The sequence below is a fragment of the Panthera onca genome, chromosome E2, assembly GCF_046562875.1.
Source record: "Panthera onca isolate mPanOnc1 chromosome E2, mPanOnc1 haplotype 2, whole genome shotgun sequence".
Classification (NCBI taxonomy): domain Eukaryota; kingdom Metazoa; phylum Chordata; class Mammalia; order Carnivora; family Felidae; genus Panthera; species Panthera onca.
Genome location: NC_138353.1, coordinates 9,899,232 through 9,923,403, shown reverse-complemented (window position 1 = coordinate 9,923,403; position 24,172 = coordinate 9,899,232). Strand labels below are relative to the sequence as shown.

Genomic DNA, 24,172 nt, shown 5'->3' with positions numbered 1-24,172 from the left:
GGATTCTACAGCCAGTGAAGACCAGCCGTTTTCAGATAAACGGAGACTAAAGGGAACTTGTCACCGGCAAAAACTACACTATACAAAATGTTAATGGAAGTCCTTCGAGTTCAAGCAAAAGTTCTGGCCTTGCCCTGCAGACTCTGTAATGCGTGGAGATGTAAGCTGGAGCTACAAAATGGTGGGAAGGGTGGGACGGACCAGCGGCCTACGCGGCGGCCATCTCTACCGTGTAAGTGAAGTGGTTCAGTGTTGACCCTGATTAGACCGAGAAGAGGTAAGGATGTGTGTTTAATCCCTAGAGCAGTACTAAAAGCTGAAGTACCAAGAGAGAAGCCTCAAAGCATTCAAAAAAGCATTCATAAATCCAACAGAAGACAGGAGAGAGGAAAGAGGAACGGAAAGGGAAAGTAAATAAATCGATGGATCCAATTGGGCCCTATCAATATTTCCACAAAGTGCTGGAAAGAGGAAGGAGTCGGTTGCAGGGGCAGGAAGCATCGGCTGCCACACAGCTGGGTGTGAACACCACCCCCCCTCACCCCACCCCCCGGCCAGGGGCCTCCGGCTCTGTGCACAGGCATTTAAGCACAAGGGACGATCTGGAGAAGAAGACGCACCCAAGTACCCACCACCACCTTGCCACTTGCTTTCCTCGCCATCATTTGTCGTTCGCAGTGTTCTAGTTCATTCCGGCTAAGTGCTGTCTGTTCTGTTGCACGGCTTGAGACCCTTTCAACTGCTGTCGGATACCGTGTCGCATGGTTGGCCGACACATGGACACTTGTGCGCGTCCACTGCTAAGGGAGGACACCCGGGAAGGCGATTGCTGGCATAGATTACGCGCATCCTTTGCTTGACGAGCTGTTGCCAAATCCCTGTCCAAAGTGATGGATCCCGGTTACCTTACCCCGGTCTTTCAGGAGAAGGACCATTTCCCCTGAATTTCCCCCTTACGGGTGAGGACTCCCCGAAGCACAACCTGTGTCTGGGCCAGTCGTGTAGGAGAGGGCGTAGGGAAAGCATTTGGCCAGTTGCCCGTTTTCAGGAAGATAGCGGTAGGGGCCCCGCTAATTAATTACAGGCTTTTTATGCCAGGCCGCGTCTTAGGCTCTAGGGCAGCCGCGTGTAGGTGAAGCTTCACTTTGATCTTAGCCTGAGGTGCTCTCCCAGATGTCACCTGCCTTCTTGAGGGTGGGGACAAGGTCCACCTCCTTACCAACACATTTCCCAGGGACTCCTCATGGTGGTGCTTCTGAATAAGTTACAGGTCACTCATTTGTTCGGTAAATATTTGGAGCTTCCAGGACATACTTCCTCCAGCAGGGAAGAAGTGAGAAGAAAGCACCAAAAAAAGATAAAAACAATCCTGCCTTCAGGATGCCTGGCTGGCTGTCTGGGTGGAGCCTGCAACTCCTGATCTCTGGGTTGTGAGTTCAAGCCCCATGCTGGGTGTCCACATTACTTTAAAATCTTTAGGGGCGCCTGGGTGACTCAGTCTGTTGAGTGTCTGACTTCAGCTCAGGTCACGATCTCATAGTTGGTGGTTTCGAGCCCAGCATGGGGCTCGCTGCTGTCAGCCTGTCCGCGCAGAGCCGGCTTCGGATCCTCTTTCCCCTTCTCTCTGCCCCTCCTCCACTTGCGCTCTCCCCAAAATATTTTTTAAATAATAATAAAGTCTTTAAAAAAAAAAAAAACAACCCTGCCCTCCATGAGGCTTTGCTTTTGATGGGGATGCGTGAAGACTGGGTACATACTGTGGCACCCGTGCTGTTTAGTCTCGCTTCGGATACAGCTAGACAGACCGATGTGCTCCATGGACCCCCTCTCCCACCTCCTCCCACATAGGGGTCACAGAGGCTTGGACCAGAGCATGCAGGGGAGAAAGAAAGCAGAAAGCATTCACTGTTCCAATCTGATTTTATTGAAAAGGAAACATACAAAAATCATGTACAAAAAAAATTAACCAAACATGTACAGAAAATTCATTCCAGTATCTACAGCAGCGCATATACAGTATTTTACAGGCTGGGCCATCCCTCCCCACTCCCAGACTCCTCCCTCTTCTGCGATTTCCCCCCCTCCCTGACTCCCCTGTCTTCCCCCCAGCGCTTCGCCCTGGGGACTAAGGCTGGGGCGGTTTCCGCCAAAATATCCCACCCCCCCAATGAATGCCAGTGGTCACACGTGCTCTCTCTAAACCTATGCAATGGGATCGATGGGGCGGGGGGTGGTCACGGGCAGAGCACAGGATTCACAGTCTGGGCCCCTCCTGGCCACCCCCAGATGAAGGTGAGGCAGGCATGCCCACCACCCGCCGGCTGGCTCAGGGAAGATGGCTGGGCGCTGGGCTGGGGCAGCCAATCAGACCCACCCCGTTCTCTGGCTCCAGGAGGCTAGTGGTCACGTTTGGCTCATTTGCTCTTCACGGGCCCCCTCCCCAGGAGGAGGGGGGGAAGCACCAGGGGCCTGAGGCCAGGCCCAAAGTGAAGGAGCACTGGGAGGGAGACTCCCCCAGTGTCACCCCTGCAGCTGGAACGGGCAGCCAGCACCAGCAGCCTTTCCTGAGATGGTGGTGGGCGGCAGAGGCGGGCGGCTCTGTCCCCACCCTCTCCGTCACCGCCGCCTTCAGACGCTCAGTCCGTCAGCCCTCTCTCCCCTGGCTTCTCAGCCAGGGACCCAGGAGTCCACATCTCCGTCAGTGCACCCAGGCCAGGCCGGGGCTGGGGCTGGAGTGGCTGCCCTGGCCCGCCCCTGGGACAGGCAGGGCTGGCAGTCCGGTATGCTACATGGTGCAGAAAAAGTCCCCCGCGCTGGCCAGGGCATCAGGAGGTGGGAGGGTCCTGCCCCCCAAGTCCCCGACGTCCACCGGGCGGGTGCAGGCACCTAATTGGGCTCCATCTCCGGGGCCCCGCGGGCCCTGGGTAAGGGCAGGAGTCCCATGATGAGATTGTACAGGACCCTCCAGGGTGAGGGGCGGTGTCGCTGCTGCTCCTCTTGTCTCTAGGGAGAGAGAGAGAAGAGGAGGTTGGAGCGGGCTAGTGGCAGGGGAGGCACAGTCCTAAGAGCGATCTGCAGTCTGAACCAACCCTCAGAGCCTAGGTACTCTTGTCGTTAATTGGGCCCAAGTCCCAGTTCCTCGACCACCTGGGCTCATGTCACCACCTCAAGGGACGAGGGCATCCTCGTCTAGAGCAGAACAGGATGGAGAGGATGCAGACAAGACAGAATGCTCTCAGCACAGTGCTTGCTTGGAGCAGGGGTGCCCCTTGTCTCCAGTTTCCCGAAAGTCACCAAAGTCAGCCAAGGCTGGGGGTGGGGGAGGCGGCAGGGGAGTCTGGATGGCAGCCTGTCCCACCCTCCCCTCAAAGGCTGGCAAGCGGGAGAGAAGGGAGCAGGGAGCCCACGGTCTCAGCAATTCTATTTTTCTTTTTTAATGTTTATTTTTGAGAGACAGACGGTTACAGAGACAGAGTGTGAGCGGGGGAGGGGCAGAGAGAGAGGGAGGCACAGAATCCGAAGCAGGCTCCGGGCTCTGAGCTGTCAGCACAGAGCCCTACGTGGTGCTCGAACTCACGAGCTGTGAGATCATGACCTGAGCCGAAGTCAGCCGCCCAACTGATGGAGCCGCCCAGCAGCCCCGGTCTCAGCAATTCTAGAACAATCTGTAAAAGGACAAGAACTGAGAACCACAGTTCACATTCTGTGTGGAGGCTGCGTGGAAACATATCCAGGCAAAGCTAACCCCCTGCCCTCCTCCCCAGTGACAGGATGAAGGCTTGGGGTGGCCTCCAGGCCCCTCTCAGTTCCAAACTGCTAGCAAAGCGAGAACAAAAGATACCAGATACACGCAAAGAGTCCCCACCGGTAAAAATTAAACGTAAGCTGTAGCACTCTCCCGCTCCTATCCTGAGTGCATGGCCGGGCCCTGTGCTTAAAAGCAGGGCCCACCTAGTCTCAGCCCCATGAAAAGAGGAGAAAGCCATCTTACAGCTGAGGACAAGGTCAGAGAAGCCATCCTAATGATCCTAGTGGGTGCCAGGGTGTGGGATGCCTTGTTCCAGCCCCTGCCGCCTCATTACTCCCTCCTGCAGCCAGGAGGTAGCAAAGGGGGCACGTCAGAATGACATTAGTTAAAAAGCCTACCAATGGCACACTGTTACAGGGTGCCACCTGGCACAGACATCTCTGTGAGCAAGCTGGCAATCATCTAGTAAAGCCGGGGGGGGGGGGGCAGCACCCGGGGATCTACCCTGGGGGTACACACAAGTGCACCAGAGATGGGCATCGTTTGGAAGACACCAAAAACACCACCAGCACCACCACCACCGCCAAAGAAAAACAAGCAACAAAAAAGGCCAGTAACATTTGAAACATTTTTAAAAATCCTAAATACCCACCAGTGAGAAAATGAACAAGGATACTATACGATCCGATAGAATGCTACACAGCAGCGAAAATGTATGAGCTAAAAGCTTCTTTGCCCCCATGGCTCAATCTCAAAGCACGATACAGGGAGGGGGAAAGTTTGGAGAGGAACACACCGTGTCGTGTACATTAAGCCAAAAAGCATCCTACCAACCTAAGCACTGTTTGTGGCCTGATAAATACGTAGCGAAAGAATCAGCACCCGGGGGGTCAGGGAACAAGCCAACTTGAGAGGTTTGCTTTGGAAAGGAGAAGAAGAGGGTCAAGGGAAGGGAACGAGGGGCTTCACAACATCCGGGTTTTGTTTTTCTTTCAATAAGCAAGCCGTGCGGGTGTAATGTTCGGATTGGACAGAGCCGGGTGGTGAGCGCGCTGATATTTGTTTTTCTCTATTCTCCGCTGCAGGCTTCACAGATTTTGTTTTAGAGGCCGAGGTGTGGGCTTGGGGGCGGGGCGTCCCGCGGGGCGGGGCTCCAGGGCCCGCCCCCGGCCTCCCGGGAAGCCGGGTGACGCGCTGCCGGCCGCGCGCCGGCGGGTGGGAGGGGCGGGCGCGGCCGCGCCGCCGCTGCTGACTCACCGGCTATAAATAGCCCGGGATATATGAGCCGCTCCGCCGAGCGCCGCCCTCAGTCCCCGCGGCCGCGGGCCACGGGCGCGCCGCGGCGCTCGAGGCGGTCCGGGCCCCTGCCCGGGCTGTGCCCGCCGCGGCGCGGGCCCTTCGGCAGGTCCGCGGGCCCGCCGCCCCTCCCACCTGCCTGTCCCCGGCGCGACCCCGCCGCGCCGGGCGGCAGCTGCCGCACATCTGGCGGGGCGGCCCGCAGCCCCCTCCCGGGCGGGAAGTCCCACCTGCCGTCTTCCCCTCCCCCAGCACTCACCCGCCGCTCGTACAGCGCGTTGAGGTCGTCCGCCATCCGCCGCAGCTGGGCCCCGATCTCCCGGGCCCACTGCTCCTCCTCCCCCCGGACTCCCGGGGCTGCCTGGGTGGGGCCGCCCGCCAGGGCCCCCGGGGCGCTGGGCACCGGCGATTCCAGGTGCTGCTCTGCCGGCGAGAGTGAGGGCTGAGGACCTGGGGAAAGCCGGGGGGGGGGGGGGGGGGCGTGATCAGCACCCACCACCCCTCCAGGCCCTGAGGTGTTCCCGAGGGACCAATTAGCCAGGGCCCGCTTCTCCCTTTTCCAGCCTCCTGGTTTCCTTTCTACTCCCCGCCTCATTTCTAGCAATTCTGTTTTCCCCTCCTAAAGTCAGGTTTCTCAGCTTCTACTCCCCAGGCACCAGAAAGCAAGAAGAGGCCCGGAGGAGGCCTCTCTGGGGGCCACCTGTCTAGCCAGCTACCACCCCCACTACCCATGTTAGTCTGGAAGTCCTTCCTCTTATCCGACCTAACTCTTCCAAAACGGGACCAAATTTTGCCTGCTCCATTTACCAGACGGGGAAACTAAGGCCCACCCTAAGAAGTGGCCCAAGGTCACATAGGGATAAGGCGACTGACTACACCCAGTCACAAGCCTCAGGTCTCCTGCCCTCTCGTGTCCAACCACAGTGAAGCCACACCCCCCGGATGTGGCAGGGGCATGGAGACCAGAAGGCCAGACTGGCTGCCTCCGAGCTCGGGCCTGGCGGGGGCTGGGATTCGGGAGATGCCTTCCTGCCTCACCCCCTTCTGAGCAGCCCCGAAGTCTCTTCCTCCCTCCTTGCCACACCAGGTCCTGGTGTGAGGGATCTCTAAGGCCTAAGATCGGGGCCTCAGTTTCCACACCTGTGACTGTGGGCTTGAAACCGGGTCCCCTCTTGCCCCCGCTGCCTGCCGGGGAACTCAGCCGGGGAAGTTTTCTCTCCCCTGACCTCCCTGGGCTTCAGGCACAGGGTGCGGGGGTTGGGGTGGAGAGAGAAGCCAGGAGCGTCTTCCCTGCCACCGAGTGTGCTCCCTGCGATGGGGCGAGCAGGGCACCACAGGGTTAACAGCCCATCCGGCAGGGGACCTTTAACCCTTCCCTTCCCAAGACTCACTTTCCCACTCCCGCCTCCCCCACCCCCACTTTCCCCGCACAATGGCCCCTCCCCCTCTCCTCTCTCCACCCGGACTGCGGAGAGGGGCGGCCCTGGCCGGAGATGCAGATGAAGGCAAAAGGCCACCCTCCCCTAAGTCCTGAAGTGACAGTCCTCTCGCTCTGCCCACACTCTCCCCAACCACGGTCCTCTGGGAGGTTAAGGAGACCCAGACTAGGGGGGCGGCGGGGGGAGGGGGGGGGGCGGTGCTGGGAAACAGCTGCTGCCCCAGGCCCGGAAAAGGCCGTGGGCTGCAACTCGGGGACTGCAGTCAGATTCCAGGAGGGACTTCCCACTCGGCCTCCCCCCTTCCTACCCACTCCCCCCCCCCCCCCCCCCGCCCCCAGCCTCCCACTCCTTCTTCCTGCTTCTTGCAACACAAAGACCACACTGGCCACACCCTCCCTGTGGCCCGGCCGGCTCGCCGCCTCCCCCCACTCGCTCCCACTTCTCCAGTCCCTCAGTGTCTCTTTCCCGGCTCCCAGCATCCCGGGGCGCCAGTTGTGGGGCGGCACTCACCGTCCGGGCGCGGACCTCGGGGCCGGCTGCGGGGACCCCCAGGCCAGCGGGGGCCCCCCAGGGCGGCGGTGACGGCGGGCGGGGCGGTGGGGGCGCAGAGGTAGGCGGCGGGCAGCAGGGCGGGGGCGGCGGGGGCGGCGGGCAGGCCGGGCTCGCAGAGGCCGCAGGACACGGCCGAGGGCACCAGGCGGCTGAGGGGAAAGGGGCGCGGGCCGTCGCGGGCCAGGCCCTCTACGGGCTCCGGGGAGCTGCCCTCCTGGCGTGCTCGGGCCATGGCGCTCCCTGGGGCCTGCAGGACAGGGGGAGAGGGGTGCGGTCAGCGGGGAAGTGCAGAGGGCACCAGGGCCCCACGATACACACACCCTACCTGGGGGACACGGGACACCCCCTCTCCTGCACGCGGCCATCAGCACACTTCGGGGGGGGGGGCAGGGAAGCCCAGGGATGGCTCCCACAGAACACAGGGCCCCGGATGGGGGACTGTAGGTGTGCCTGATGGCCCCACAAGACACACACCCACCGAGGGTCTGATGCGGGGCACCTGGCCGGTGGGGACAGCCTCCCGCGCACATGGTGATGGGCACACATGAGGGACAAGGAAGTACAGGATGGAGGCACAGCAAGTCCAAGGGCTCACGCGGGACCCAGATGGAGGGGTCTGTCAGGTGTGTGTGTGTGTATGAGAGCTGACAGCCTCACAACACAAACTCACCCAGCCTGGGAGTCCCCCGGGGTGGGGGGGCATGGCCTGGTGGGGCTAACTTCCGGAACACAGTGATGGGCACACACAGGGACTCATGCAGGACCCCAATGGAAGAGACCACGGATGGGTGCGAAAGGCCCACGGCACACAGATAAGGACTCACTCAGGACTGGCCAGCCTGACCTCCTCCCCCCTCATCTCCCACTTGCACAGAAACACCGAGATGGTTACGGTCTCCGACACTGCTACCCAGTGCGGGACGCACACACAGTGGCCACAACGTGGACATACAGACACTCAGACCGTCCGAAGGCGTAGACACACAACGCATACTGGCTGGCACGACCCGTCCCCTCCATCCCTGTACACACACACACACACACACACACACACACACAGACCGCCAGAACCTCACATGCTGACCCACTGTTGACATGCCCGTGGACACACACACGCAACGCAGCCATCGAAAACACGGAAACACACTAAATACGCACTGCCAGACTTTGCAAACACACACGCCCCTCCCCCCCCCGCACACCCAAGAGGTAAGACCTACGCGCCCATCAACACGAAACACATCCACGGCCACATGCAGACCGACACGACCGAAACACGCCCCCTTGTCACCAACTCTCGGCCCCCAGGACACATGTACGTCGGGCCCCCACAGGCACAGGTCACCGGACCCAGATGCATCACCACACATGCCGGGCCACGGCCAGGGCCACGACCCACGGATGCAGGCGAGCAGACATCAACTCACCCTCCTCCGCCAACTGTCAGCCCCGGACACACACGCACACACCGCGGCCAACTCTAATCCCACACAGCCCTGGCAACGCACACCTAAAGCACCCACAGAAAACACTGGTCTCACGTGACCGACATAAACACTACACACGCAGCCCACATGACACACATGAGCCAGCCGATCACAGAGAGAAGCCCCTCAGACCCAGCGCGCGCGCGCGCGCGCGCGCGCGCACACACGCACCTGGACAGAACACAGACACCGAGAGAACTCACACACGCGCCTGGACAGCACACAGACGTCGCATTCAGCACGCGCACCGTCACAAACGCTTAGCTGAGACACATGCCCTGGAGATGCACACACACGCAGTCACAGACAGTCCACACCGTGGACGCAAGCCCAGCACATGGGGCAAGCCACACACAGACGGACCCACAAACACAGCTCACTCTCGCAGCACACAAACACTCCGTCCACCCGCCGTGGCACGCGCAGGCGACACAGACCCACGGAGTCACCCCCACACAGCGCGCGCGCGCACACACACACAACTCTCACCGAGACCCCCCCCCCCCCCCAGGTACAGCACACATAAACAACACCCACCCCTCCGGCAGGGCACACACAGAGCCTCGCATACATGAATGCACACGGGGACTCCAGCGCCCACGGCGACGGGCCACAGCCCCAACACTCCCCTGGACTGGCACCGCCACTCCCAGCAGACCCCAGCAGAAACTCGGAGACAGGCACACGCACACACCCAGGCGAGACACCTGCAGATCCACAACCCCGCACACGCGCGCTCCCACGGCGGGCCCAGACTCCCCCCTCCGCTGTCACAGCACCCCCCCCCCCACCCCGCCGCCGCCACGTGCGCCCGCCCCGCCCGCCAGGCGAGCGCGGGGCCAATAACCGGCTGTTGCTGGGGCGCAGCCCCCGCCCGTAGGAGCCGCAGACTCCACGGCCCGCGTGCCGCCCCCTGTCGCCGCCCCCAGCGGGCGCGCGCCTGGGGTGTGGCCGCCCCGACAAGCCGGCCCCCCCCCCCCACGCCCGCCCCTCCCGGACTGCGGGGGCCGGGGCAGTCGGGGTCGACTCACTTCCCCGGGCCCGCACTGGCCGCCAGGGGGCGCTGCCGAGTCCGCACCCCATTGTTTGTAAACAAACCCGCCAGACCGCTGAGGCACCTGCGCTCCCGGACCCTTAGCGCCTCCCGCCCAGCGACCCCAGCCCAGGGTCGCTGGTGGGGTGGAGGGCGGGGAGAGAGGGAGGCACGCCGTGGGGATGCAGCGCGCCCCCACTGCTCTCCCAGCGCACTCCTGCCACCTCCTCCAGGGAGCCCACCCGGCCTGGCCAATCGCGGCCAGCGAGGACTCGGGGTGCGCACACTCACCCCGGGGGCATGAACACGCCGGAGGGGGCGGCGATGGGGGGGCGGGCGGCTTCCTTCAAGAGGGCGCGCCCGCCGAGCGCCGCTCGCTGCGACGGCTGCTGCTGCTGCTGCCGCGGCCGCTGCTACTGCTGCTCTAACTGCAGTGGCGGCTGCTGTGGCTGTGGCTGCCGCTGCTCCTGCTCCGGCTGCAGGCGCGTCCGCGTCGTGGCCGCCGCTGCCGATTTTGCTGCCGCCGCCGCCGCCGCCGGGCGCCCGCTCGCATGTGGCTCGCGCCGCGTCTCAGGCCGCCCGGCGGATCCCCGGCCCGCTCGGCGGCCGCCCCGCCCCGCCCCGCCCCGCCCCGCCCCCGCCCCCGCCCCCGCCCGGCGGGTCCCACGCCCCGCCCCCGCGTGACGCCACGGCCCCGCCCGCCCGCCCGCCCGCCGCGGACAAGTCGGGACTTGCAGGCGCGCGCCGCGCCCCCTACCTCCGCGCGGGGGTTTCCCTGCAGCCGGGGGCGGGGCAGTGCCTGGCCCCGGGGAGAGGGGGACCGAGGCGCGCGGACGGGGGCCCCGCCCAGACAGCGGGACAGCCGGACACCCACGCTGACACACTGACACACTGACTGAGACCCACAGACCCACGCGCCCGGAGACGTGTACGCGGGCTGACCGACTGGCGCTCCGGGGTACACAAAGTCACGTGCTGACAGGGCCACGGGGACACGCCGACTCGCAGGCACACGGCCACGCACAGACGCACACCCTGGGCGGGGGCGTGGATGTGCAGACTCCCACACCGGGGCACACACACACTCCCACACCCAGGCACAAACGCGTAGTCCGGCTGGACGAGAGGGTCACAGGGACACGCAGACCGACACGATGGCGGGGGTGTGTTGCACAAGCACCCGCACTGATGAGCGCATCCAGACCCACAAACTGTGTTCACAGACGTCCCCACGGAACAGGCACCCACAACACACACACACACACACACACACACACACACACTCATAGGCTGAGAGCTTCTGAGCACGTACGCACGCTTCCTGATAGGCGCAGCGGGACATACACACACACACCTGTCACAGGGACACCTGGACACACAGCGCGATCTAGGTGACACTCCCACTCCTACAGGGACACACGCAAGCACGCCCACACCAACTCACAGCTGGCACGTTACAACTGTCAGAAATGGACTTTCACAGACACAGATCGAGTTAGACATCAACAAAAATTGACCCCCGATACGGTCACAAAGTCACACCTGTAAAAGGTTCCCGGTAACTGGCCCACTGACAGGACACACTCTGGAGCATGCACACCTAGCCACACTTGCCACAAATCTGACGGGGCACCCAGGGAAGAAGGAAGCCCCAGGCACCTGACGGGGACATGCCCGGGCAGCCCCTGCACTGAGGTACACCCCTGCCCTCTGGCTTTCACTTCCCTTTCTCAGTTTCTCTTTGTCATTCTTGCCCTCTCTTGGACTTGGTGACCCCCTATCCTTCCTCCCCCCGCCACCCCCCCTCCCGCCTCCCGCCAAGGGCTCCGGAGCTCTGTCTCCTGTACACCTTCAGTTCCCTCTATGTCCCCCCCCACTCAGGGCCAGTGGCGTCTGAGTGCCCAGCACTGGGCTGGCTGAGAAGGATGCCAGACGCGAGCAAAGGTGGGCTTCTCCAGGTTCTCAAAGGTGGTTCCCCCCGGGGGCCAGGTCCCTCCGTTTCCCAGGAGAAACAGGAAATGCACATCTCCTGTGAAATCTCCTGACTTGAGATATTGGGGTGTTGGGGGGCGCCTGGCTGGCTCAGTCCGAAGGGCAAGCAACTCTTAAGCTCCAGATCATGAGTTCGGGCCCCACATTGGGTGTAGAGCTTACTCACTAAATAAATAAATACTGGGGACTAATTCAGCCTTCCTTCCCTTCCTTCATTCATTCGTTTCCCTTTTCTTCCTCCCTTCCAGTGTTTTTCAAACTGGGGATCATGAGCAAACCATGGATTGTGAAATCACTTTTGTGGATCTTGTTTTTACTGAACTTTATTGAGCTGTATTTATACGTAATTAACTTCACTCTTTTAGGTGTAAGGCTTGGTGAGTTGTGACTAATGTATGCTGTGTGTAAATGTGCGTGCACCACCGCAATCAAGATTCAGAACATTTCTTTTTTTCCATTTTTTAAAGTTTATTTATTTTGAGAGAGGAGAGAGAGCACGAGTAGAGGAGGGGCAGAGAGAGAGGAAGAGAGAGAGAATCCCAAGCGGGCTCTACACATCAGCCCAATGCCGGGGGTTCGAACTCACAAACTGTCAGATCATGACCGAACCAAGAGTCGGATGTTTAACCCACTGAGCCGCCCAGGCACCCCAAGATCCGGAACATTTCTATCACCCCAAATACTCCCCTGGTGCCCCTTTATAGCCAATCCCTTGACTTGTGACTTGAGTGGCTCATGACCAGACTTAGAAAGAAAGAAAGAAAGAAAGAAAGAAAGAAAGAAAGAAAGAAAGAAAGAAAGAAAGAAAGAAAAAGAAAGAAAGAAAGAAAGAAAGAAAGAAAGAAAGAAAGAAAGAAAGAAAAGAAAAGAAAAGAAAAGAAAAGAAAAGAAAAGAAAAGAAAAAGAATATCATTTAAAACTATCGTGAAGTCAAAGGAAAATGTTGCTTTGTGAAAAATTTCTTTATACATCCGGAATACATACCAGGTCACAAAGAGTGTGTGTTTCTGACCGTAAACCAAGTTTAAAGGTGTTTGAGAAAAGCTGCTTTAGACCTTTATGAAATGAGATCATGCATGGGAGTCAAGTGAGTGCAGCGTCTGACACATAGTGAGCACCTCATAAATGTTAGCTCTTATCACTAGTAATACTAATTATTGTCCGTGTTTGCGCTGTGCCTGGCAAACCCAGCCCTGGGCTAGCTCACAGTCTGTCCTTACTTACCGATCTGTCCCCTCCAGCTGCCTCATCTAACACTGGACACCAGGAAGCCAGATGTGTTGGAATGTTAGAAAACAAAACAAAACAAAACAAAACAAAACAAAACAAAACAAAACAAAACAACCGAGTGTGACAATTGGTGGGGAGAGAGGTGTGGGCCAAGAGTTTACCAGGCCATCAACATGGTCACCTGTTAAGATCCTTCCCATTGTCTAGTCCAGATCCTGTCCCAAATGCTGGTATCCTATCACCCCGGACCAGGGGTCTCAACCTCAAGAGCCATCGTTAGATAAGTGAGAGAAGTGCCTCCAGTGTAAGGCAACAGGGAGTAGTGAGGACTGTGGCTAAGTGGAGCAGGTGTTTTCCTTCTAGAGGCGTAACAAACTGCGTGGGCAAAGAAAAATAAAGTTTGTGACTGGCTGGGAGGGCTGCCTTTTTGAGAGCCCCCTATCCTAGGGGCCCAGGGAAGGAGAAGGCCCCACCCACCTCCACCTCTACCTGGTCTCCTGAGGGACCAAGGGACTCTGTCTTCTAAGTTCCTGGAAGAGCATTCTGGGTCTCCTTCCAGCCCTGCCTCTGGTCCCTGCTCCCCTGGATAGGAGACAAGGGTCTATTTTTTTTGGGGGGGTGGAGTGGGGAAGGGACAAGGGTCTCTTAAGATGGGAGGAGTCACCCACACCTCTGATAGAGAAACAGAGATACAGACGGAGAGAGATACTGACAGAGAGAGACAGGAAGACTCAGCTCAGGGAAGTGGAGAAAGTCAGAGACTGAGGGAGGGGTCAGAAGGAGAGAACATGAGAGGGCTCAGGGGTGGGGTGGTCGACAGGGGACAGAGCGGGCCAGGCTTGGCACAGACCAGGGTTTCTCCACCTCCTCTCTGTTTGGGGCCAAATAGGATTCCTTAGCATGGAGGCTGTCACGTGATTTGTAGGGCCCTCAGTGACCTCCCTGACCCCTACCCACTAGACGCTAGAGCACCCCACCCTTTGTGACAATCACCAAATGTCTTCAAACATTGCCAAATATCGCCTGGGAGGCAAAATCACCCCTGTCTGAAAGCCGCTGGCTCAGGGAAATCAGTCAGGATCCCCAAAGCTGTGCCCCCCTCCCCCCGAGCCTGCTTGCAGAGCTCACCAAAGAGAATGGACTCTGGGTCTCCATGGCCCGAGTTAGGATCCCCAGCTCTGCCCACCTCTTAGCAGTGTGGCCCTGGGCCTGTGGTCTGGTGTCTGAGCCTCAATTTCCTCATCTTTGAGTTGGGACAGCACAGGCCCCCGCCTCATAGGATTTTGAAGAGTAAGAAGGCCAAAAAAAAAAGAGGGGGGGGGGGCCGCCTGGGTGGCTCAGTCGGTTAAGCGTCCGACTTCGGCTCAGGTCATGATCTCACGGTTTGTGAGTTCGAGCCCCGCGTCGGGCTCTGTGCCGTCAGCTCAGAGCCTGGAACCTGCTTCAGATTCTGTGTGTCTCTTTCTCTCTCTCTGCCCCTCCCCCCACTTGTGCTCTGTCTCTCTCTCTCAAAAATAAATAAATGTAAAAAAAAAAAAATCAAAAAACATAAATAAAGCTCTGAGGCCTAGTGGGTGATTAATGATACATGTTACCCATCATTAATACTGCCAGTGTGGGAGTCCATTGACTCTGAGAATCCCAAACAAGGATCTCAAGCTGAGACTCTCAGGTTGGGGCAGGGGTCTCAGACCAGTGGCCACCACTGGTGGCCACAGGCCAGCCACTGATGCGCTTTGCTTGACCTGCACGGTTTCTCATCTTGAATATGAATGCCTCGGGACATCTGGCTGGCGCCGTGGGTAGAGCAGGTGACTCTCGGTCCCCGGGGGCCTGAGTTCGAGCCTCACCGTTGGGCATAGAGATTACTTACAAAATAAAAACGATTAAAAAAAAAAAAAAAAAAAAAGCTGTGCATCAGAAGGCCTCTCGAAGGGACATTCAGCACAGTGAAGTGATAAAGCACCCAGACTCTGGAGTCGGGCCGCCTGGGTTCAAATGATGACCTTGAGAAAGTAGCTTCCTCCCTCTGATTCCTCCTCTGTGCAAAGAGGGTCACCATGGGACCCAAAATGAAATGTGGGGATTGCGTGGGTTTCTGTTTGTCGCGCACCTAGAACGGGGCTCCCCCCCCCCCCCCACTCCGTGGTTGCTTCCGTGGGAAATACTGGTTAAAGAAAATAGATAAAATAGATGGCCCCGCTGATTTCCTGCAGACCCACTACCTTCCCCAGGATCTTGTATGCCGTGCTGGGTAAGTAGATTTCTCAGCTCGGGGAGAGGGAGTTGGGAAGGACTTAACTTTTCACTGCAGGGGCTGAGTCCTGGCCTTCCACGGTGGGGAGGGGGGGGGGCTCCTGGGTTCCCGGGTGCAGCCGGCCTCCCAGGCCCGGAGGCTGGACCGGAGCCGGGTGGGGGCTGGGCGGGGGCGCCGGTGTCCGCAGGGTCCGAGCGGCCGGCGCGTGTGAAGGTTACCGCTCCCCGGCGGGGCGGGGGCCGCGCGCTGTTGCTGGGGTCTGCGGGGCCTGCCTGCGCCCGCGCCCCCCCTCCTTCCCGGCCAGCCAGTGAGCGGTACCCGCCGCCGTTGCCAGGGGAAACTCGCCGCCCCGTTACCCAGCAACAAGCCTGGCCCAACCAGGCGCGAGGACCCCCCAGGCCCCGCCCGCCGCTGCCCACCGCGTGCCCAATGCCAGGCGGGCAGAGCCGGCCCGGCTCCCGGAGACGGCGAGCGCGCTCATTGGCCGCCGCCGCGCCCGCCCGCCCGGATCCGGGGGAGCCCTCGGCGCGGGGGGCGGGGAGCCGGGCCCCGGGGAGCTGCCGGGCGCACGGCCTGCAAGCCTGCGGCCGGGCTGGGGTGAGGCCCGGGCTGGGCACCGTCCCATCCCCTCCCCCTCCACCCCGCCCCGCACTCTCGGGCGAGGATGGGCACGCGGGATGGGCTGGAAACAGGGGCCGCGCATCCCGTCCCTCCACCCCACCGGGAAGGTACGCAGGAGTTGGCCTTGTGAAAACAGGGACCACGCGTTCCCCTCCCAGAGGAGAACCTGGGCGCCCTGACCCCACGAAGGCAGGGGCTGTTTGTCCTCCGCCACCCACCCCCCTCCCCCCCCAAACCGGAGTCAGGCATCTTGAAAAAGAAGCTGACGATTCCCTGTTCCTCCGAAAAGGACCCAGCGTCCTGACCCCATAAAGACAGGAGTGCCCCCCCCCCACTGCCTCCGCCCTCTCCAAAGGACCCAGGCATGCCCATGCCCTCTGTGACATCAAAGATATGAGCCCCTTCACCCCAGGGGATGTTAGTTTCCAAGCCCCAGGAAACAAGGGCTGAGGGTGCCCCCCGAAAGGGAACTCCAGGCCTGCCTGATGCTGTGAAAGTTAGGACACAGCATCCCAGCTCCCCTCCCAAACAGGGACTCAGGCCTTTGGACCTCAGGCCCTGAGATGCCTTAGAGCCCCTGGGCCTCCGGGGCCTCCGTAGTGGTACTGGAAGACCCCTCCCCCCAACAGGCACCAGACCCTCAGGTGTCTAACTCATCCAGATGACCACCTGCTCAGACCCAGGGTGCAGACCGCTCGTTTCCCTCCCCTCGGAGTCCTTTTCCCCCAGGGTCCAGCTTGGTCATCTCCCAAGACCCAGACATCTGACCCCACAGCTGCCCTCTGTACTCCCTGGCACTCACCCCCCCCCCCAGCCCCCCTCCCCCACACCAGGGTCCCAGGCCTCACAATGCCAAGGACCCGGGAGTCTAAGCCCCAAGTGTCTCAGACACCCTCCTCCCAAACACCTGCCCAGGTGACCCAGGACCTCACAGCGCTGCAGGGGGCCTCTTCCCAGTTCCAGGACCCTGGGATGCCCTGGCCCCCAGGTCTGGAAGTTCCAGCCTTCCAGTGCCTTTAGTTGGCCACCAGGGATCCAGGGCTGGGAGCCTCCGGCTTCAAGGGACCCTGATGTGAGTCCCCAGGCCACTCCAGAGAGGCTCAGATTCCTCAGTCCCCACCCCGGAGAGACCCACGGAAAAGAGCACCTAGCTCCAGACCCTGGTGAGCCCAGGTGCGGCCTGCCCCTACCCCGGTACCTGGAGGGGGGGGGGGGCGGAGTCGAGGATTACTCAGCCTCCAGAATGAGGCGATGACATCATCCTGGGGGGGGTTGACTAATGGCCGCGCTGGGGGGGGGGGGGCGGGGAAGTTTACCCGGTAACAGCGACTGCCGCATGGCCCCGCCCCCCCGGGAAAGGCCGGAAGCCGGAGGCATAAGCACACACACACACACACACACACACACACACACACACACGCGCGCGCGCGCGCGCGCGCGCGCACACACACACAAACCCACTCAGCACACCCGCCCCCTCCAGCATCCCACGCTGCACACATCTCACTGGGGCAAGGGCAGGGATGGGGGCAGTGTTTGTGTGACTGTGTCTGTGTGCTGGAGGGTTCTCTGGAGGTCCGCGGGGTCAGCGGCTGTGGGTCAAGGGGTTGACCTAGGAGGATGGTGGCTGTGTCCGGGTGCCTCGCGTGGGTGTGTGTGGCTGTGGGCGCGCTATCACGTGTGGGTCGGTTGTGGGTGTCCATCAGACGATGCTGGTGGTTAGCACGCTGCGTGTGTCCCACTGAGTGGCTGTGGCTGTGGCTGTGGGTCAGTGTGCTACCGCAGGACGTCCTGGCGTGCTGTGTACGGGTGTGACGGGTGTATCTGTGCGTTGTTGCGGTCCATGTGTCGTCTGGTGCAATGTGCTCGTGTGCAGGGGACATTGGGATTGTGTGCGTGTTAGTGGACATGCTTGTGAAAGGGCTGTGTCACTGCGCCCGTGTGTTAGGGGATGCATCGGTGTCACTGGGGTAGCGTGCTGGGCATGTTGTGCCCCTGGGACAGCGTGTGCCACTGGGTTTTGCTCTGTGTGGAGGGCAAGGCGTGCATGCGCGTTACTGTTCCCGTGTGTGTCTGGACAGTGCCGCGTGGGGTGGCACCCTGTGTGCGACACTGTCATTATGCCTGAAATGTTGTGTGTCTGTGGCCCTACCTGTCCCTGAGAGTGTGCACCTCTGGGTGTCACTGCGACGATTATGTGTGTCCTTGCGGTTGTGTTGTCGGGGCGATGTTGTGCGTCCACGGGACTGTATACACGGCCGTGTCTCGGCAGTGTTGTGTGATCGTGTGTCCGTGGGATAAATCGGCTGCGGGATCATGAGGGCGTCGCTGCGATCGTGTGCGCGTGTCACTGACATCGCGTGTTCTAGGGACTCAGTCACGGGGATGGCATGTGTCTGGGCGACGTGGTCGTGGGTGTGAGGCCAATGCTGTGTGTCGTTGTGATTGTGGGTCTGGGCAGTGCTGTGCGTCCTGGGGCCGGGTCTGCTGCCCGTGTGATGCCGTGCGTCTCGGCGCGTTCCTGGTGCGTGTGTGTGTGTGTGTCGGTGTGCGTGTCACTGGGATGGTGCGTGGAGTGGGGGGGCGAGGCTGCGCGTCCCTGGGACAGCGCGCGCGCGCGCGTGTGTGTGTGTGTGTGTGAGCTGCTGTGATTGTGTGTCAGCGCGCTTCGCTGGGTGTCGGGGGAAGGTGCGCGCGTCTCCGGGCCTCCTGCCCGAGAACAGCGGCGCTGCTTTCTGATTGGCTGCGGCCTCGCCAGTGAGAAGCTCGCGAATCCTGCGGTAACTTGGTAACTCGGTAACTCGGCCGCGCCGCCGCCGCCGCCGCCGCCGCCGCCGCCGCCACCCCGGGGATGGGGGGTGGGGAGGGGCCCGCCCCGCCGCCCCGCGCGCGCAGGCCCCGCCCCCGCGGGCGACCCCGGCCCCGAGTCGCCCCGCCGGCTCGCCCACCGCAGTCTGCAGCTCGGTCCCCTTGTCGCCAAACTCCCTCCCCTCGGTCTCTGTGCCTCCGCCGCCCGCATCTCTGCCACTCGCTAGGTCTCTGGCTTTCCCATGTCTCTCTCTCCCTACCTCTGAGCCCCTGCCGTCGCTTTCTCCGTCTCTGTCTCCCACATCCCCTCTCTGTCTCTTCCAGTGTCTGTCTCCCCGTCTCCGTCTCCCCCATCTCTCCCTTCCTGTCTCTGTCTCTCTCCGTCTCCGTCCCTCCGTCTGACTTGGCCGAGCTGTCCCTCCTCTCCGTCTCTGTGTCCCCTTCCTCTGCCTCAGTCTCCCCGCCTTTGTCTCCGCTTCCCTTATCTCTCCCGCCTCTTGTCTCTGTCTCTCCCTCCCTCCCTCCCTCCCCCCCCCCCCTCCCCTGTCTCTCTCACTCCCACAGCCGTGCTCAAAATCCACTTTTCATTCTGCGGAGACAGCGAGGGGGCTATTCGCTACTTTCATCGTCGCCCCCATCCCCGCAGGCCCAGGCTGCTGGCAGCAGGCCCCACTCAGGGCAGACTTCAGGAAGGACTTCCCGCCCTGGTTCAGCACCGGGGCTTTATCGCTCGGGCCAGGCGGAGGCCAGGCGGCCCCGTGGCTTCCGGAGGCGCCCGGGCGAGATGAGCTCACTGCGAGTTGGCTGGGATTTCATCAGCTTCCTCCGCTGGACTTGCCCCCGCTCCTTTTCCCCCGCGCGCGGGCCGAGCGAGCCAATCCTTCGGGCGCCTGCTGCCCCCGAGCGGCAAAATGCGGAAGCGCAGGCGCCCCGCACCGTCCACCTTTGCTAACCAAGCGTGTCACCGGTTTCCGAACGCTGCAGCTACGAACCCGTTTAATCTTCACGACGACCCCAAGGGGTAGAGGCTATTTTCAATCCCGTTGACAACGGGTAAACTGAGGCCAGAGAACTGAGGTCGGCCGGTTAAGGTCACGTAGCTGGTGAACGGAGCTCTTTGCGGGCTTACGTGGGGAAAGAAGGGAATGCTTGTAACCACCACGATGACTGTGGTCATTCATTCATTCATTCATTTATTCAGCAAAGCTTTACCGAGGGCTTTACCTCTTCTGTGCCAGGCACGGTTGTAGGCACCGGGGATACAACAATGAACAGAACAGACAAAAATCCCTGTCCTCATGAGGCTGACACTCTGGGTGGGGGGCTGGGGGGTGGATACAGACAATAAAGAACATAAACAATACAAAGTGAGTCTTGGAGTAAAAAAAGGAAGCAGGCAAGAGGGCTCAAGAGTGTTGAGGATGGTTTTATTCACTAAGGTGACCAAGGAAGGTCTTCTTGAGAAAGCCAGTTCAGCAAAGGCCCGAAGGAAGGGGGCGGGGGGGGGGGGCGCAAGGAATGCCGGGACAGAGGGAAGTGCAGGTGCAAAGATCCTGAGGCCAGAGTGGGCGCATCCTGGATGGTGAGAAGGTACTATGAGGCTGGAAAGTCTAGGAGTGAGCGAAAAAGGGGAGAGGGGTGGGAGGTGAGGTCTGAGAGGGGGTTGAATCCGGGTGAAGACTTTAGCTTTTCCTCTGATGGGGTGGGAGCCCCTGGAGGGCTCTGAGCCGAGGGAGGCGAGCCGTTAGTTCTAACAGGCGCCCTCTGGCGGTCAAGTGGGAAACAGGCTGTGAGCAGCCAGCAGGGGAGCCCAGCGAGGAGGCTCCAGTGATAAACTCTGGGTGGGACGGTGGCTGTGGGGTCAGATTGAAGGGGGAGGCGCGGGAGGGGGCTGAGGCATTGGGTGGGGATGTGAGGGAGAGAGGGGAGTTTGGGGAAACTCCAGGTTTGGGCCTGAGCAGCTGGAAGGATAAAGAAAGGGGCTGAAAGAAATAACGATAATTGGGGCGCCTGGGTGGCCCAGTCGGTTAAGCGTCCGACTTGGGCTCAGGTCATGATCTCGTTGTCTGTGGGTTCGAGCCCCGCATCGGGCTCTGTGCTGACAGCTCAGAGCCTGGAGCCTGTTTCAGATTCTGTGTCTCCCTCTCTCTCTCTGCCCCTCCCCTGCTCATGCTCTGTCTCTCTCTGTCGCAAAAATAAATAAAAGCATTAAAATAATAATAATAACAGAAATAACGATAATTAACGGCGGTTGTCCCATGCTATGTACCTACCGTGTGCCTGACCTCATTCAATCCTTATGACAATCCTGAGAGGCGGGAGATGGGGCAGGATTCTGGATTTAGTCAGATCTCTGTACCGTAGTTTGCAAGTCGAGCCTGCATAATTTGCTCGGTACCGTTGGTGGAGTCAACGGATAATGGCAAAAAGGTACAGCGCTGTTCTCGGCACTTTATTATTTCTAAAATTTTTTAAAAATTTATTTTGAGAGAGCGAGCGAGCGAGAGCCGTAGAGGGGAGAGAGAGAGAGAGAGAGAAAGGGAGAGAATCCCCAAGCAGGTTCTGCGTTGTCAGCGCACAGCCCGACGTGGGGCTCGATCTCATGAACCGTGAGATCACAGCCTGGGCCGAAATCGAGAGTGGGACGCTCAACCGACTGAGCCCCGCAGGCGCCCCAGCACCTCACTTACCTTGCTGAATCCTTACAACATGCTGTCCACAAGCACCATTTTCCACGTGGGAAACCGAGGCACAGAAACGTTAAGTACCTTGCCTAGCGCAATACTCATAATTATAATAGATTTATGATAGAGGTGGAGAGAGCTCTGCAAGTCAGAAAGATCCCCGTGGGTTCAAATCCCGGCCGGACGTGTGACCTCGGGCAGCTCACAGCATCTCCGGGCTTTGGTGTCCTGCTTTGTAAAATGGAGGGTCGAAGAGTACTGTGGGAGCCGAGGCTTTGGGATGGGTTTAGGAGATAATTCACGGAACAAAAGGGAGGCCGCCCTGTAGACAATGAGTGTTAACTCACTGGCATTAAAATAAAAACTGAAAAAAAAAAAAAGTCAGTGTCAGCACGGATCCTCTTTCAGGGTTGGGGATACAGCAGTCAGCAAGCCAGTTGGGCCTTTAAAACGATCATGAGACAACAAATATTCATTCAGTCATCCGGAGGGTCCTCCACGCTTGGAGTCGAGGGCCACCTCCTCCAGGAAGGACCTGCCGATCGCCTCCCTGCGTCTCCCCGGGGTCAAACGAGTTCATCTGGTCTGTAGCTCAGCCCCGAAGGGCTTTGCCTCAGAAGATGTGTGGCTCTTTGCCTCCTACTGGGTCTGGCTGTCTACCCCAGTCTCCCTTTCCACCTTTCAGCCGGTGAGTGGGGTCCCCATATTTCTTTCCTCCACCTGGGACGCCCCCATAGTCATCTGGCTTGTCCCCCACGTTTCCCTCTAGGCTCTGCTCAAGCGTCAGAAAAGCCCTCCCGGACCATCTCTGTCCCCTGGGAGCAGCCTTATCTTGCACCGCAGCCCTCCTTTGAACATCCTTTTGTTTAGCTATTTATGGTCTGTTTCCTCTTGGAGAAAGTGAGCTCCATGGCGACAGGGACAGCCTTCCGGCACAGCTGTACGTTCCAATCTCCATTTCACAGATCCGCAGACGACAACGAGGCCCGGCCCAGCGTAGATTGGCACAGGGCACGGACGGTTCGTCGAACGAATGCTCGAGCCGCATCTCAAGCGGCCAGAAGGGCGCCAGGCCGCCCCCTGGTGGCCAGGGCGAACGTGGGCCCGCTTGGCGGCCAAATTTCCCACCAGGGCTTCTCGTAGCCTGATAACGACGGACTAATGCGAGAACTTAACTCCGTTTCACATATAACCACAAGGTATTTTTTACGGGTATTTTTTGAGCTTCCAAATTGTATTTGCAAAAAAAAAAAAAAAAAAAAACCCCAAAAAAAACCCACAATTTTGTTTTTTACGTCTATTCGTTTATTTTCAGAAAGAGGGAGTGAGAGAACGAGCTGAGGAGGGGCAGAGCATCCAAAGCGGGCTCAGCCCTGACAGCGGAGACCCCCGGATGCGGGGCTCAGACTTCCTAACCGTGAGATCATGACCCGAGCCGAGACCTGACGCTTTTAACCCGCCGAGCCACCCAGGCGCCCCTCAAAATCCTTTGAAACGTTGTGGACACGAAGGCACGACGTACCTACTTTTGTAAAACCCACAGAACCCCGAGTGCAGAAGCCCTGGGGGGAGAAACCAAACATGACAGGTCCCCCGCCTCCTACCAGGACCCCCTGGGGACCCCCCTCTACTGACTCTCTCCCGGGCCATCATTATCCTCAAGTCTACCAACAGAGATTTAGTTGTGCCTGTTCTAGAACTTCATGCAAATAGAATCAAACCGTACGTGCTCCTTTGCGTCTGTCTGGCTTTTGTCGCTCGGCGTAACGTTTGCGGGATGCATGCACGTGCTGGTGCGCCGGTAGAGAGCGTTCATGTTCACTGCCGTGTGGCATCTCCGCGTGCAAAGGCACCCCAGCGAGAGTATCCATTGTACCGCTGAAGAACATTCCGGTTCTTTCCCATTCGGGGCCGTCTGAGTCCGCTCGGGGCGGCCACCACAAAGTAGCCCAGGCCGGGTGCCTTACACGACAAAACTTTAGGGGGCGCCTGGGTGGCTCAGTCGGTTGCGCGTCCGACTGCGACTCAGGTCATGATCTGGCGGTTGGTGAGTTCGAGCCCCGCGTCCGGCTGGCTGAGGTCAGTGCGGATCCTGTCTCCCTCTCACTGCCCCTCCCCCACCCGCACTCTCTCAAAAATAAAGAAAACATTCAAAAAAATTAAAAACAACTCCCCCCCCCGCCCCCATTTTTATCTTCTCCTAGTTCTGGAGGCGAGAAGTCCTACCTCAAGGTGTCCCAGGGTTGGTTTCTTCTGAAGCCTCTCTCCTTGGCTTGTGGAATGGCTGTCTTCCCTGCGTCCACACGTGGGCTTCTTCCCTCTGTGCATAGATATTAATCTCCTCTTCTTTTAAGTTCATTTATTTATTTTTGAGGTGGGGAAGGGCAGAGAGAGAGGGAGACACAGAATCCGAAGCAGGCTCCGGGCTCTGAGCTGTCAGCACAGAGCCCAACGCGGGGCTCGAACCCACGAACCGCGAGATTGTGACCTGAGCCAAAGTCGGATACCTAACTGACTGAGCCATCCAGGCGCCCCTAAGCTTTTCTTTTTTTTTTTTTTAACGTTTTATTTATTTTTGAAACAGAGAGAGACAGAGCATGAACGGGGGAGGGGCAGAGAGAGAGGGAGACACAGAATCAGAACCAGGCTCCAGGCTCCGAGCCATCAGCCCAGAGCCCGACGCGGGGCTCGAACTCACGGACCGCGAGATCGTGACCTGAGCTGAAGTCGGCCGCTCAACCGACTGAGCCACCCAGGCGCCCCAACCTAAGCTTTTCTTATGAGGACACCAGTCATAGGAGATTAGGGCCCACCTTAATGACCTCCTTTTCACTTAACTGCCTCTGTTAAAGGCTTATGTCCAAATTAGGTTACATTCTGAGGTGCTGGGGGGTAGGGACTCTGACACACGAATCGGGGAGGGGACACAAATCAGCGCATAAGCGGGGCGATTGTGTCGAAGCTGCCACGGTCGTTCTTGCCCACGACACGTTTGGTGAGCACGTGCATGCATTTGTTGGGTAAA

General features: G+C 59.6%; 1 protein-coding gene and 1 long non-coding RNA gene across 5 annotated transcripts; one reads left to right on the top strand and one right to left on the bottom strand.

The window, feature by feature from the left end:
• Nucleotides 1-1,901: 1,901 nt before the first annotated feature.
• Nucleotides 1,902-11,199, bottom strand: BBC3 (BCL2 binding component 3). 4 transcript variants are annotated; one of them, XM_060651570.3, is made up of 4 exons: nucleotides 11,098-11,199; nucleotides 6,994-7,282; nucleotides 5,304-5,494; nucleotides 1,902-3,003 (listed from the first exon to the last, which is right to left on the bottom strand). In XM_060651570.3, exons 2-4 carry the CDS (start codon nucleotides 7,265-7,267, stop codon nucleotides 2,887-2,889), a joined length of 582 nt encoding a protein of 193 aa, XP_060507553.1. In that variant the 5' UTR covers nucleotides 7,268-7,282; nucleotides 11,098-11,199; the 3' UTR covers nucleotides 1,902-2,886. The 4 variants fall into 4 exon arrangements, with proteins under 4 accessions (XP_060507553.1, XP_060507552.1, XP_060507554.1 ...); XM_060651569.3 differs by lacking the exon at nucleotides 11,098-11,199 and adding an exon at nucleotides 9,847-10,169; XM_060651571.3 differs by lacking the exon at nucleotides 11,098-11,199 and adding an exon at nucleotides 9,217-9,316.
• Nucleotides 11,200-19,060: 7,861 nt separating this feature from the next.
• On the top strand, nucleotides 19,061-22,877 carry LOC132690755 (uncharacterized). Its single transcript, XR_009615482.3, has 2 exons — nucleotides 19,061-22,346; nucleotides 22,463-22,877. It is a non-coding gene; the product is annotated as an uncharacterized LOC132690755 (long non-coding RNA).
• Nucleotides 22,878-24,172: the final 1,295 nt, after the last annotated feature.

Bases quoted from the DNA above. Each gene is read 5' to 3' on its own strand.
- BBC3 (XM_060651567.3), bottom strand. From the start codon at position 7,738: ATGCCCCCCCACCCCGGGGGACTCCCAGGCTGG. The intron at 7,283-7,705 runs GTGAGTTTGTGT...CCTGTCCTGCAG, and splicing joins CCGGGGGACTCCCAGGCTGG to GCCCCAGGGAGCGCCATGGC. The intron at 3,004-5,303 runs GTGAGTGCTGGG...CTCTCTCCCTAG, and splicing joins ACGCGCTGTACGAGCGGCGG to AGACAAGAGGAGCAGCAGCG.